General features: G+C 49.0%; 1 protein-coding gene across 2 annotated transcripts in view; it reads right to left on the bottom strand.

Moving 5' to 3' along the window:
* The window catches only part of ANO2 (anoctamin 2), a 360,688-nt gene that overhangs the window by 5,670 nt on the left and 339,941 nt on the right, over positions 1–15,077 (bottom strand). For both annotated transcript variants that reach the window (XM_047743061.1, XM_047743060.1), the window contains 3 exons: positions 10,706–10,858; positions 10,291–10,343; positions 8,184–8,365 (listed from right to left, as the gene is read on the bottom strand). In XM_047743061.1, the coding sequence (XP_047599017.1) occupies positions 8,184–8,365; positions 10,291–10,343; positions 10,706–10,858 (388 nt within the window). The remainder of the gene's footprint in view (positions 1–8,183; positions 8,366–10,290; positions 10,344–10,705; positions 10,859–15,077) is intronic.

The raw sequence follows: 15,077 nt of genomic DNA on the forward strand, positions 1-15,077 counted from the left end.
AAGTATATGTCACTGAGCTGAAAATCATACCCTCACCATGTGCGATGAACCAACATCTTCTGAACCTATCGTCTTCTGTCTTATCCTATTCTCGTCTTTAAAATGCTGATCATGACTGACTAAAGTGATTTCCTAACCCACTCATGAACAATGACTCATAGATTGAAGAACATTATTCCCGTAAGCTTCTGCCACCAGGAAAGAACTGGTTATTTACATTCCAATGTAAATTCAGATTTCATCATTTTTTTCAAGTGTCATCCTAAGAAGTCAAGCTTATCAAATGTTTTCAGTGAGTAATAAGAAGACACTACTTAAAGAGATAATCATCTTTAAGACTAGAAATGGCCACAAAAGATGAGTGATGGGGCTCCTGGGTGGTTCAGTCATTAAGCATCTGCCTTCGGCTCGGGTCATGATCTCAGGGTCCTGCGATCGAACCTCTAATCAGGCTCCCTGCTCAGTGGGGAGCCTGCTTCTCCCTCTCCCTCTGCTGCTCCCCCTGCTTGGGCTCGGTCAAATTAATGAATAAAATCTTAAACAAACAAACAAAAAAAAACCAGTGGCCAATGACCTTCGTTGTGTCCACCACAACACATGAGCTGTTGGCCAGGTCCGTCTGGTGTCTAAGCCCCGTGCACAGCACTGGCAAAAGCATATACTTCAGAGTCACCAGCTCAATGTTACCTCTATCACTTTGGTTCTATGTCCTCTCGCAAGTTAACTGATGGCCAAGGTGCTGGTCTACAAATGGCCTCAATGTCCCATCCCACAGGGACATGTGCCCCATCAACAACAGCTACTCTTTCCCCTTTGCCTGGAGGCGGCTGACACCGCTCCTGGGAAGAGGACAGAGCACATGCACAACTGCTCCCAGGGCTTCTGGCATTCTTGGGGGGTGGGGGGGTGGGGATGGGTGTCTCTGAGCTCGCGGGCACAGATGTTCCAGGTTTCCCCCCACGCTGATATGAATCAGAAAGGGTCAGCCGGAGCCACAACTGCCAGGGGCTTCTCTCAGGATTTGTGTCCAGGTAAATGGCACAAAATAGGTAAGCCTCAGGCCCGTGGGAGGTAGAACTTCTGCTCCATTTCCAGAAGCTCAAAGGCCTTTCAAAACCAGATGCTTCCTCCTGGTTGAGGGAGTGCGGTTCTCCCAAAGTCTCCCTAAGGGGCCAAGCACTGGGAGAACCCCCACATCTGGTCCCTTCCTGCACCTGCTGGCTGGGATTTAAGTTCAGAGTTAGGATTTTTAGAAGCCATTCCTAGACCTCATCCTCACCCCTCCAGAGCTCTCTTTATTGTCTTTGAGCCTTAATATTAATTTTGAGAGTCTCGTAATAAGGAGAGGCTTGCAATTACAAACCCACTGGAGTGTCTAAAAAGCAAGTGTGCGCTGGGAGTAGCCTCTGTCACTTACTAGCTATAAGACCCCGGGAAACCTGTTTCTCCTCTCTGAACCTCAGCATTCTAACCTGTAAAATGGAGCTTGTAGAACACACATCTCCGTGCTGAGCACACAGAAGTGCTCCAGCTCTCACCCACCAACCATAAATAAATGAGTATGGGCCTGCGTGTGTGTGCATGTATGTTAAATGTTAAAGGAAAGCACAGTGAAAATTAAATAAGACAATGCATGTGACTGATTTCTGGAGGCTTCCACCAAGAATAAACACAATGGTTTCTCCTGGGAGAGAATGACTGGGGTAAGGATGATCAAGAAAGACTTTTCCTTTTGCATATATACATATGTATACAGAATTGTTTTTAAATAAAAAAAGTCACAATTTCAAGAGGATATAATTAATGGCAATATTTGGTGGACTCACATTTTTATACTAAGCTTTGAGGAGCAAAATTATAGCGTTAACTGAGACAGACTCATACACGGAAAGTGAAATTGGTAGAAAAATCATCATTATATTGTAGCTCTAAATTACTGTAAGATTATATCTAGATTGTTCTAACACTATGAAAAATCACATGGAGTTTGAATTTATACACTACCTAAAGAAATAACATTCCCATTAATCCGAATGTATTTCATTATTATTAAACAAAGCCATGAAACCCCATAAAGGTTCTATGAGCTCACTTGATGTTAACTCACAAAAGAAAGTCTGAGAAAGACGCGTGGAAATGTCCTGCCGTGAGTACTGTTGGGGAGGTGCCTAGGACCAGGCAGAGGGGAGGGCGGATGTGGGACAGAGTCGGAGAGGCTGCCCGTTAATGTTTAGAGTTTTTAGTATTACATGTATCATGAAATATTATTTTTTTTTTAGAAAGAAGCAGAAAAGAATCTTTGGAGATCATTCATTCCATGTCTGCTATAGATGGGGACACTGAGATGTGGAGGGGGAAGAGAGAGACTCCCCGCTCAGATGTCCCCCGCCCATCCTCCCTTGCAGGGGTGGCCAGTGACAGTGACAGGGACATCTGCCACAATTCCTCCTCATCCAACACCACTGTGGGTGGGAAGGATACCGAAGTTACAGACGGAGGATTTAGTCATCAACAATCAGGGATGGCTTTTTCCAAAAATGAGGTTTCAGTTACATTATGAATCAGTTAGTAAATACGGTTCTCAACTCCAAACAGTGGTATGTTAAAAAAAAATTTTAATAGTCCCAATGGCAATTAGTGTCATTTTCATGCTAAACACAATTACATACAATATCTTCATTCCATCTGAGCTACTTTAAACTGCCTTCTGACACTGGCCCTTAATGAGGGAAAACAGTACAGGCAATTAGGAACTAATGAGAGCCACATTAATCCAGGGGTCGATAAAGATCAGTAATGGCAACACCCGGAAAACTGACTCTCCCTCTGCATTCACAGAGCAGATGACAGACAGCCTCAGACGGAAGAGAACTCGCCTCTCCGAAGACTTGTCACGTGACCTTGGGATATGCAAGAATTCGGGCCCTGCAGAGAAACCCAGCAGATGTCCCCAACAACGCTCGATGCTCGGCAGCCCCCAGCAGTCCCACTGGGTTGACCAGGCCCAAGTCAGCTCCCTGGCCAGGCCCTCCCCTGCCGACCCCTTCGCTCCCTTCCCGTGGAGCCGGGAGCCTGGACCACCACCCGCCCTCCAGGACACGGTAGCCCTTCCGCCCTGTCAGCCGCCATGGCTGCTGCCCGCAGACCCACGTCCCCGGACTGTTTATAGAGCGGCCCCACCAGAGCAGCAAGAGGACCGAAGTGAACGCTGCTCCCAAAATGCTGGGAATGCATCTCAAATGGGCAGCTGGAGACGTGTCCCAACGTTTACTGCTATTTTTAGGATACCTCGATGCCTGACGAGGCTGAGCTGGAGCCCGAGCCCTCAGTTTTATGTGACCACATTTATCTCCAGAGGTCACTGAAAGCTAAGAATAAGAAGGGTCATCGAGTTCCCAACACTATTTGCCAGAAAATCAGGACAAACTTTTCATTTCCCACCACGGAAGCAGTTTTAAACACTGGCTTTGGGACTAGCTCTAGAGCTCTCTCTCCTTCTCCCTCTCTCTCCCTCCCTCTCCTTCTCTTCTTCTCTCTCTCTCCTTCTCTTTCATTGCTATCTCTTACAGCCACTGACGATTCCTGGCTTTCACCAGTAGGTTATGCCCCCCTCTAAAACTCCTGAGACGCTGGTGAGCCAGCCAAGTTCCCACAGCATGCGGCGAGTAGGACCCACTGAGGCAGAGATTTCCATCAATAATTATTGCCCCTCTAGGAGAAGGTAGCCCCAAAGTACACCTATTTGGTATGTCGTATCCAGATAATAGGCTGAGCCGGCTCTGGACACCTGTTTGTACCGTAGAGTAGAGCATCTCTGTTTCAAATGTAACCCACTAGCCTTCACACTGCAGCCAGAGAGAACTCCAATGACAAGTGTGATCTCATCCCTGCTCCCTGCAGCTCCCCACTGCCCTAAGGGGGAGTCCACACACCTCCGTAAGACCACCACACTCTTCTCGGTCTGGCTTCTGCATTCTCTTCCCTCCTTGCCCTCAGAGCTTATCCACCACTCCAGCTCCCACCACCCAGCACCAAGGAGCTCGTCTACCTGGAAGACCTTGTTCTCCCCAGACCTTCTTCAGCACTTGAAGCTCCCTTCCAGTTGCCCCGCACTCCTCCCAGCCCTCCGAGGCCAGCTTGGTCGTGCGAACGAGGAGCGTCGTCAAGAGCATCAGTCTGGCCAAACTTGCACAATGTTTGACCTCCAGCTTTTAGCTCCCCTGAAGCTTCACCACAATACTCGGGTCTGGGTTGGGTGCGTGCCTCCTTCTGTGGGGCTCTCGGAGCTCCCTGAAGTTACCCTGTTATAAATTATTAAAGCTAGACTTTAATTGCCTGCTTACTTGCTCATCTCCTCCATCTAGACTTCTTGAGGGAGGTATTGTGTCTTATTCCTTATCATGAAACCAACAACAAGCCTTTCTCGTAAGGTCTCAAAAATAATTGCACAGTGAACCCATAACTCTTTACTGGCACTAGGTAAGGAAATCATGTCAGATGCTCCAAAAATCATTTTGGTTTCATCTTGCAGAAACATTTTCTTAGCAGAAATACAGAACACACTTCTACACATGCACCCAGTAATAATTCTGCCACTTTGCTGGAAGAGGGTTTTTTTGTTGTTTTGTTGTTTTTAAAGATTTTATTTATTTATTTGACAGAGAGAGACACAGCAAGAGAAGAAACACAAGCAGGGGGAGTGGGAGAGGGAGAAGCAGGCTTCCCGCTGAGCGGGGAGCCCCATGTGGGGTTCAATTCCAGGATCCTGGGATCACGACCTGAGCCCAAGGCAGACACTTAACGACTGAGCCACCCAGGCGCCCCTTTGTTGTTTTTTAATGGGTCCCCAATAAGCCATGATCCCATCAGCTTACATGGAAACAATGGAGAGAGGAGTTATCAGGGCTTTGGAGCTGGCTGGGCAGTCCAGGAACTCTGGAAGCAGCTGCAACAAAGCTTGACCTGCTCCGTGTGTACTAGTAATACCTGGTGTGCAGGACATTTGCTGTTGTATCCAGTCACCTTAACTTCTCCCCACGCGACTACCTCCTACTCTCCTACTTGGTGCTTCAGACCCAGATCATTTCACCTCCCACCTCCAGCTCCTCCCCTGGCTACCATGACTGGTTCTGGGGAGGGCACGCCTACTGATCCTAACCAATGAGAATTCTGCAGGATCACTGGGAAAGAGGTGTGTTCCCACTTGGACTTGGACCTAGGAGCTGCTGGTAGTTGACTGGAGTAGTACTGCGACGGAGGTGGAGAAAGATTTGGTGTAGGCAGACTTGATTGAATTGTCTTGCCTAAAATTAGTACTTTCAACTTTCAATGTGGTGGCCCATTCAAGTCCTTTTATGTTAAGCCAGTGAAGCCCCTGATATATCTGGAAAGCATATTCACAGTATTTCTGGAAGTTCCGATGGTCAGGCACAAGGTCACAGACCCTCAGTGCTTCTAGACCGACTAAAGAAACACTCAGGGGGATGGGACACTGGGCTGGCTCAGTTAGTTAAGCATCTGCCTTTGGCTCTGTCATGATCCTGGGGTTCTGGGATGGAGCCCTGCATTGGTCTCCCTGCTCTGTGGGGAGCCTCTCTCCCAAGAAAGAGAGAGGGGAGGGGAAGGGAGGGGAGGGGAGAGGAAGGGGCGGGAAAGGGAAGGAAAGGGAGGGGAGGGAAGGGCAGGGGCAGGAAGGGGAAGGGAGTGGAGTGGAGTGGAAGGGAAGAAAGACAAAGTGGGCCCCTGGGTGGCTCAGTGGGTTAAGTGTCCAACTCTTAATTTCGGCTCAGGTCGTGATCTCAGGATCATGAGACTGAGCCCATGTCGGGCTCCGCACTCAGTGTGGAGTCTGCTTAGTTTCTCTCTCTGCCTCTTCTTACTGCCCCCCTGACCTGGGAGGTCTCTCTCTCTGTCTCTCTCTCTCAAATAAATCTTTAAAAAAACCCACAAAACACACAGTGTCAGCCCTGCCTCCCCACAACCCACACGGTGCTGCTCCCTGCCGTGCCTGGGGGCTGACCTGCTTTCTTGGATATACATGAGTTTTACTTCAGGATCTGTCCCTGAAACCCCAGTGACTCAGCGAATTCTTTACCCTTCTAAGCCTCGGTAGAATGGGGAGCTTCGAGATCATTCCTATACCTTCTGGTTACAGAAACGATTCTGGAAATACTACTTTGCAGTGCCAACTGCTGGCCGACTTCATGTACCCTGCTGGAGCCGGTCTGGACGCTACCAGGAAAGCCTGCGGCTGGGACACATCCTCCGTGTGCTGGAACTACGTCTGTCGCATCTGTGGGCCAAAACCTAGCGGCAAGGACAGGCAGTCCGGCGTGGCGGGCGCACAGTGGCCGCTGTGCACTGCCTAGCAGCAAATCTACCTGCACAGGCCCTCAGTCCCAGAGTGAGACTCCCTGTGGCGCCAGCTGTGCAGTCACTGGAAACATCTAGGCTGACAGAAATCATTATCTGTGACTAAATTTACTTACCTGTTCTTGGATCTGGTCGTTGGTTTTGAGCCTTCTCCTGGTCGGCTAGAGCGCAACCCTATAGCTCTCCCAGCGAGGACCAGATACCCTTCCATTGCAATCACATAGGGGTACGGTTGCATCACTCGGTCATCTGGGTGGGGAGGACCAATCGTCTCCTCTCCTGTGTGGCATCAGACTGTGAGTCTGAACCTGAGCGACCATCTCTCGGACAGCAGGCCTTGGGTACCAAGCAGGAACACACGACCGCTGTACCCATGGTCACCCCGGTGGCAAGAACCACTGAGGCCTTGCTCCTCTGACGGAGGGTCACCAGCACTTACGAGTCACCGCTGTAGGAGTCAGATGCTCGGGGATGGCCCGGAAAAGCCCTCCATTTATCCCTCAATACCTCTCTTAGGTTTTGGATTTTGTTGTATTTATTGCTCTATGCTTTTTGGTGTATGATCTGTGATCTTTGCCAAAGTCCTTTACTATCATCTCATCTCATACCAAATTGGTTCCTATCTGTTTCCTCTCTTTATTTGCCCTTCTTGAATTAATAGTGGATTTTTCTATTTCTTGGCTTCCATGTTCCCTGTGCTGATGGTTTTCAACCACAACTCTGACCTGGACCCCTTAGGAATTCCAGCTTAGTTGTGCCTCAGAGTTAGGTGAAAACTTTCCCACCATTCTTTTTTAATCAATGTGATTGAAATCAAATTCATCCTATGTGACATAAAATGGGATTCTCTTAGCATTTTCCCCATCTCTGTCAATGGACCCACCTCTGACCTCAGCCCAACCTTGAGAGATATCCTTGGCTCCGGCTCCCTCTTACTCTCTTGCCACCAACGCTACCATGTATTACAGTAAATAGCTCCTCACTTCCTCCTAATTCCTTCCATCACCCTGGACCATGTCTGCCGTGGTTCATGCCTGAATGATGGCAGCAGCCTAGCTGCCCTCCCTGAGTTCCCCCAATTCTAGTCCATACTTCTTTCTGAGACTAATTTTCCTAAGCCTACACTTTACCTATCATTCTCACATCATATTACAATTCCTGCAATATATCAAGATTTCCTATCATTGACTTCATCCTACCTATTCAAATTCAACAATGTTTTGGCTTATATTATCCTAGGAGTTCTGATATACTGTATTTCCAAAACTATTCCTTTTTGTTATCTTCTAAGTGCTCTTCTTGCTAACTACAATACCTAGCCCCTAAGTGTTCATCTAACACTCCAAATTCATCCTCATCCTATGACTTAGCCCATGCTCCCGATCTCCCCAAGTAGCAGACTCTCTTTCCATCTTACATCTCCTCCTGGGCCCTCCAGGAAGCCTACCTTTCCCTTTTAGCCCCCGCCGATCTTCCTCTCCTCTAAACACCCCCAGTGCTCACGGTCCACACTAGATAGAGTCCCTGAATAGCACGCTCTGTCCCATCTGCTCTGCTTGATTTTTCCAACCAGACCACAAAGGCCTTGATGGTAACAACAAGGCTATATACTTCTTTGCTCTGAACTGGCTGGCAAAAGACACTCAATAAATACTTAGTGATTCACTGAAATGGATTTATAGTGATGCAGGGGGCTGAGGGTAGGAGAAAGAGGGAGAGGAGAATGATATAAATCTAGATCTTCCAGATAATTCCTTGGATCTACCACTTCTGGTCACCTGCTGCCGCCCTCCTCCACCCGATTACTTTACCTGCAGAACTGAACCTCTTGGTCAAACTGTGAGTTTTCTGGCTGCGTCCCTTCCTTCAGCTGGCTGACGTTGAAAAAGGAGAGGGTGTGGTTGACAAAGCCATGCAGGGTCCCGTTGTGACTATAGGCGTACTGGTACACAAGGCGGGGGATAAAGTCGGAGGTGACGGCGATGACAAAGGCCTGAAGGACAGAAGCACAGGGGCTTGAAGGGTGTTCAGGGCGGATGCTGTCCAGGTGGCACAGGGTCCCTCTGGGCTGAGGGACGGGTCCCTCTTGGGCTCCCCATCCAGAGGCACCACTCTGATAGAAAAGTCCTTACTTGGAGCTCATGCAGTTTCCCACCTTCGATATGTGTAAGTGAACCCACTGGACAGTGGCTGGCCGCTGAGAGTACTAAGCCAGTGTGGACTGTTGGGTTCTGGCGGGAGTGAGCCCCTCTGAAAAATCCGAGTTGACAATGATGTTGGCCAAGCCAAGGCAGAGTGGAAGAATTTCTGAGAAAATTACTCAGAGTGACAAGAGTGCCACTTAGAGGCAACATGCAAGGACACTGGCTGACAACGAACCTTTACCTCTGCGGGACACCAGAGAACCAGGAGTACCAGGGACATGGTACCACAGTTCCCTCCGTTTGACCATCGTCTCTCGGCACTTTTTAGCACAGCACGTGAAGGAAGTTATGCTTTCATCCATTGGACTTAGGAACACTGAGACCCCGCGGGGGTAGGAGTGGGTCTTGCTGGATCCAACCACGCATACCCAATGTACTGTCTGGCATATTTAAGTGTCCTATAACTGTCTACGGAGCAAAGCAAACAGCGAGTGAATGACGGCATGTTTGAATGTGGAGGTACTTTCTGCAAAGAATCTTAAATCTTTCTGGCAGGTGTTTATACTGTATTCTGCACCAATAATTAAAGCTATTTTTTTTTAAATGTAGTTTAGGTATTGTTTTCTACATGTATATATGAGCGTGGATGGCCATAACCATATTTGAGAATGAGTAAATACTTACTCAGCTCTTGCTCTACGTCCTTTCATCTTCCCATTTAATCTCCAGAATGATCCTTTTTGGCGGGTAATCTCATGCTCTCCCATTCTTACAGATAAGTAAAGAAGTCTTAGAAAGGCCAGGGAGGTAAGACTTCTTGTCATTCTGTGCTACGGTGGAAAGTGCCTAGTATGCAAGGCCCCTTTCCTAGTAAACACAACTCCAAAGTAGCTACTGATCTAGTCTCCGAATTCCACCTCATCTGCCAGCCTTAAGATGTGCGCTTCCTACTTTGAGCATTCAAAATGCAGGGGGCTGATTCTCTCTGCCTCTCTAGTCATTTTATGTGTTCTTAACAGGCAACCCAGTCCCAGCCAGAACCAAGGTTTCTTTCCCGGGGGAAAAGGGGCCGTGGCTTTCTTGGTATGTGCCAGGCCGGCGGGAGTTTCTGGGGAGATGGAACAAAAGGCCCTGCCGGGCCACCATCCATACAAAAGGCAGGAGCAAAAGCTGCCATTGGCTTGGGCCCAGCAGGATTTCCCCTGAAGTGCTGACATGTCTGGCAAGGCAGTTAAGGAGGTCACAACAGGTAGGACCCCTCTTCTTGTCTGTCCTATCCTCACCTACGCATGCCAGAGTCTGTGGGAATAATTACGACTCCGCATTGACAGCTTGGAGGAACCGTAATGAGGAACCATGGACCTGGGCACGGGTCCAGGTACTGTTTAGCTTGGGAGTAGAAAAAGAAAGGAAAGAGATGGATAGATATGGGGAATTCTTTCCTCATTATTCTTGGCTCCGAAGAAAGATCAGATTTTTGACTCTTAAGGCCAAGGTATGCATTCTGGTGGATAGTTACCTTTTGCTTAGTGAAATGAACAAGAGCGACGCACAGCCCTGGCCGCTGCAGGAGTCAGAAGGCGTGGAGGCGCCATTAACCTTAATAAGGTTAACCTATTAACCTTTGTTCAAGGTGGCCTTGAACAAAGCTCCAGAATAAAAGGCTGGGAGATAACAAGGGCTGGGACCCTGCTTTGAAAGCCACAGCTCCCCTAGAGGCCCCCTCTGCAGCTCCCTTCCCACAGAGCTAGGGTGTCACGGAGGGAACACTTACGTTGCTGATAACGGAGAACTTGCCGATCCCAGAGAGAATGTCAAACCAAATCCCTGTAAGACAGAGAGCAGCGCGTCGGGCTCGCTGCCACCCTTGGTCTGGTGACAACAAGGCCGCAGCTCAGGGTGAGGATCCACAGACAAGGTACCATAGAGGTCTGTGAGGCTCCCAGGAATGGGCTTGCCTAGGAAGGCTTAGGTGCGCCCGCCTGGAAATCAGGGGGACAAGTGGGTGTGGATAAAGGCCTCCCAGGGCCCGAAGATATGAGGACGAGGAGCTCCAAGGGACGGTAAGGCAAGGGCTTCCCCCAGCCCTCTTGAATCCAGAGTGAGACAGTGATGGCAGGATGCGGCAGGGAGCCCGAGGGGATGGACGGAGGCGAGGGCCTGCCATGATCTCTAGGCAGGGGACATACCGATATCTTTGGTTCTCACGGCATCTGGCCGTCTCAGCTCTGTCACAAACTTCTTTGCATCAAGCCGCACTTCGATGACATTGTTGAGGAGGGCGAACACAGGTGCCAGAGGAAAGGAGGCCACGAAGAGGGTGACAAAGCCAAACTGGATGACTAAGGGAGAGAAGAGCATGAGGAGCTTCCCCAGGAAGAGGCAGGATCTAGGTCAACCTGGCCTTGTTGTCTTTTCTTACGGGGTCTCTTTCCCGCCTTGGTCTCCCAGCTCCCGCTTTTTCTTGCCCCACAGCTATGGTCTTTCTCTCCCAGCGCTTGCAGGCCCATGGGCCAAGGCCATCGCCGCAGAGCAGACTCTGTGTGAAGTGTGGTGAGGAGATTCGAGAAAAAGAAAAGTCTTGACTCTCTCCTTTCCATCATTCTTTATCTCCAGCCACTAATCCTGGTCCTCTAACTCACAGGTTGACAATCTTTCTCAGTAAGCATCCGGATGGTAAGTATTTTTCCATTTGCAGGCCACACCATCTTGTCACAATGACTTAACCCTGCCATTGTAGGGCGAAAGCTGCTAGGGACACCACATGGACAGATGAGCTTGGCTGTGTTCCAATAAAACTTTATTCACAAAAGCAGTATATAAAGTGGGCTGGAACTGGCCCATGGGCCATAGTTTGCCAACCCGTAAGGTCACTTAAAAAAAAATCACCTCCCAAATTGGGCCTCATCTTTCCATATAAATAGTCACTGTTTTTAGAAAGTTTATTCATTCATCACACATTTATTGAGAACTCACTGAGTGTCAGGCACCTTGCCAAGTATTTCAGGAGGCAAAGGTCTGGTCCTGCTTTTGGTGAGCTGAGTGTCAAGCAGAAGAGAGAAACATACACAAAGATGAGCGCCAAGATTGCATGCCAAGAGAGAATGAGGAATGTGTCAGAGATAGCGGGGACCCAGGAGAGGGGGAGCGCAAGCCCATTCATGGTGGGGGCTGAAGAGAGCCTCCAGGTCAAACACCTAAGCTTGGTCTTCAAAGATGGGCCTGGGCTGAAGAGAGCATTCCAAGCCGTGGAAGCGGTGTGAGCAAAGGAGAGAGGAGGCCTGTGCCAATCAGCGTGGTGCCCAGCCCTTCATTGCGTCTGCCTGGGTCACAGCCCAATCCCCTAACTGCTTCCCTTGTCCAGTCTGTCCAGGCTTCTATAGCCTCTTCCCCCTGATTCTGGCACTTACATATCATAAAAATAGCTCTGGGCTCCCCTCTGTTTCCTGACTATCAGCCAAATTCCTTATCTCGAGAGGCAGGTACTTCATGGTCTGCTCCCCACGTACCTCTCTAGCCCTATCTCTCCACATCTCCCCCACAGCCAGCATGCTTCTGGCTTTAGGCACCGGGTTTCTCCCCTTTGGGATCTTCCTGGAAGGCAGCAGGTGCCCCCCTCGCCTGTGCACAAGCTCTCCAGCTAACAACGTCTCTGCAGCCCGAAGACCATTCAAATGCCATCTTCTCAGAGAAGTCCCTTCCTCCTTCTCTACCCTCGCCCTGCCCTGGCTCCTGCCTCTGTTACAGCTCTCATCGTGCGCTGTTGTGACTCATCTACTCACACTTCTTTTTCACTAGACAGGCAAGGGCTCTATCCATCCCTAGGGGCTCAGCAACCACAGTTCCGAGTCCTGGGAAAGCCACAGTCTAATAGGAAGCCCCTACATGCCAAGGGCAAGTTATTTAACTTCTCCGGGTCTCGGTTACTTCGACTGCAAATGGGGAATGATGATGCCCATCTAGGTCGTCACAAGGGTGAGTGATATTGCACAAATCAGGTGCTTAGAACAGCGTCTGCCACCTAATAATTGCTCGATAACGTTATCCCTTATTGGGATAAATATCAACCCTTACGAGCGGCTGTGACATAGACTGTACACGGATATGTTACACAGACACAAATTTAGGCTGTAAGCCCTGAATTAGAGTTGGGAGGCCTGACCTCCAGCGTTGGAGGTGTTTCTCACTAGCCATATGTCTTTGCGTAATTCTCTCTGTCCCAATGGGCTTCAGTATCCTCACTGAGAAGGCCTGAAGAGACTGGTTTAAATTCCTCTCCAGGTCCGATCTGTAATGATGCTCTGATTCTCATTCTCTTGGACAAGCTTCAAGATTCTAGAATATTCAAATAAAGAATGAAAACCCAGGATCTAAACTAAAAAAAAAATAATAATAAAATAGAAAACGTTCACAGAGGGATATGCCCCGTGGCAGTAGAAGTTTCGAGAAAGAGAACCTGCGTGGAACTGCTTTTGATCTGGCAGTTTGCTTGGGCCCACAGTTGTGGGTTTTTGCTCTTGTCCGTCTCCGTGTGGTCCTTGATGCCCAGCGGGTTCTCAGCCGGCCTGAGGGGACTGGCAGGTGTCAGTTGGTGGCAAGATCACCAGAAGGCGCAGATTTGTCAAGGTTGGGACCTTGGAAGGATGCCTGCCAAGCTGGCTGGCTGAAGGGGTTGGGGAGGTGGGGAGCGGGAGGGGAAATCTTCAAAAACAAGCTCTGGGAGCCAGTTCAAAATGCAGGGTCTCCGGCATCTTTTAAATCAGGCTTTGCTGAGGAATTCACTTTAGAGTCAGGGGTAGGGGTGGGGGCAGGGGGGTGGAGGGGACAGAATTAACAAGGAAAGCAAAACAGATGTTAGACTAGCTTTCTACAACCTTTAAAATACATGTCTGTATTTAAGTATATGTATGAATGTGTCTTTATTTGTGGACTTCTAAGTTGGTCTTCTTGATTCTAATGAGTTCAGTTCTACAGGGCAAGTGTTCTTCTTTTTGGTAGTGACTTCCTCGAGCAAAACCGTGCAAACCCTCCAAAGCCCCCACAAGGGCCTGGCAGGGAGACTGGCAGGGGAGGAAGGGACAGGTTACTTCTGAGCGGCTGTCAATGTACACAGCACGCCATCACCACACTTGTGCAAATGGCACGCAGACACCCAGGGTCTTCCAGGAAATAAGAAAATAGGACTGTGCCCTCACTCTCCTTTTGTTCATGTGATCTCCAGGGGAGAGATGAGCCCTCTCCCTGGGGTTGCCCTGGTGATTTGTTTTTTTACCTTCATAAACTCTCCAGACCTACAGGCTCCCTTTGGTCTCTCCTGGGTCCACATAAACGACTTTCAGTGGTGGCTCGATGCTCACAGTGCGCCTGAATTACCCCAAAGCCATGACACGGTTCTTATTTTCTCCTTGCCATGGAAGCCTATGTCCAGCCCTGTATGACCTCAAAGGGTTGGGCTCAGGAAAGGCCCATGGTGCTGGGCCTGCAGTGACAGGACACCCCCGTTCCCACTCTGATGTTCCGCAGGGTACCCTAGGCCATGAGGACCCCTCTCTGCAGATGTCCTAAGGGGTAGGGGCTGCCTGCTTGGACAGGGCACACTGCACATTTCCAGGAATCAGCCCAAAGAGGCAGAATCAAATAGGAAGCTTTGTTTTATCTGGGGGAGGAGAAAAATATAAAACTCTAACCCTCTAACATACACATGCCAAATCCAAGACTTTTTCTTTCAAGTCAAAGGCCTAAAGGCTGTATCAGATGGGCATCCTTCTGGGTTCACTTCAGAGGACACAACGATACCGGCCTTCACCAACACCAAGATTGACTTCTACAAACAGCCAGGCTGCATTAGGATAAGAACGTCGCCGGGAACCCTCCATGCACTACGTAATAGAAGCCAGCTTGGCTTGACCAGTAACAGATTAAACCTGGCCAAGCCAATTAGGCAGGAATCCGTAAGTTGATTTTCAGCTAAACCTTTACAAAGCCTGCTGTAAGGAGCTCCAGCAATGCTGGGAGGGAAGCACAAAGACTGGAAACACTCCAAGGCACAAAGTCCATTGCTTTTCTCCTCTCCCTGTCCAGCACCTTCTCAAATCAACACCAGCCCTATACTGACTGACGCTGGAGACAATTAAAATCTTGGCCTTCGTTACCTGGGCTTAGGTTAAAATAACAAGGAGGAGTGGGTTAAACTGAACAAGATGGCTTCCAGCAAGGACATTCCAAGATAATCTACTTCAGGAAGAAAAACAGTGCATCAGGTAGAAGAGATTAGCCAGGATTTATGGAAGAGCTCTTGATCTTCCAGAATCTATGGAAGAGCACAGTTTTTACTCATTAATTTAAAATTCTTCAGTGAAAATATCCACCTTCCCATCACACATATGCCCGTATGCATGCACACTCACACACACAAGCCCAGATCCGGGTTGTGACATTCAAGACTTTGTGATCTAACCCGAATTTATTTTTCCAAACACATCTCCTTCCCACCCATGCTCTGAGCTCAGGGCTAATATTTAGCTGGTATGCTTGGAGACCAACTCTGCCTGCTTTCCAACC

This window comes from Lutra lutra, chromosome 8, assembly GCF_902655055.1.
Source record: "Lutra lutra chromosome 8, mLutLut1.2, whole genome shotgun sequence".
Lineage (NCBI taxonomy): Eukaryota > Metazoa > Chordata > Mammalia > Carnivora > Mustelidae > Lutra > Lutra lutra.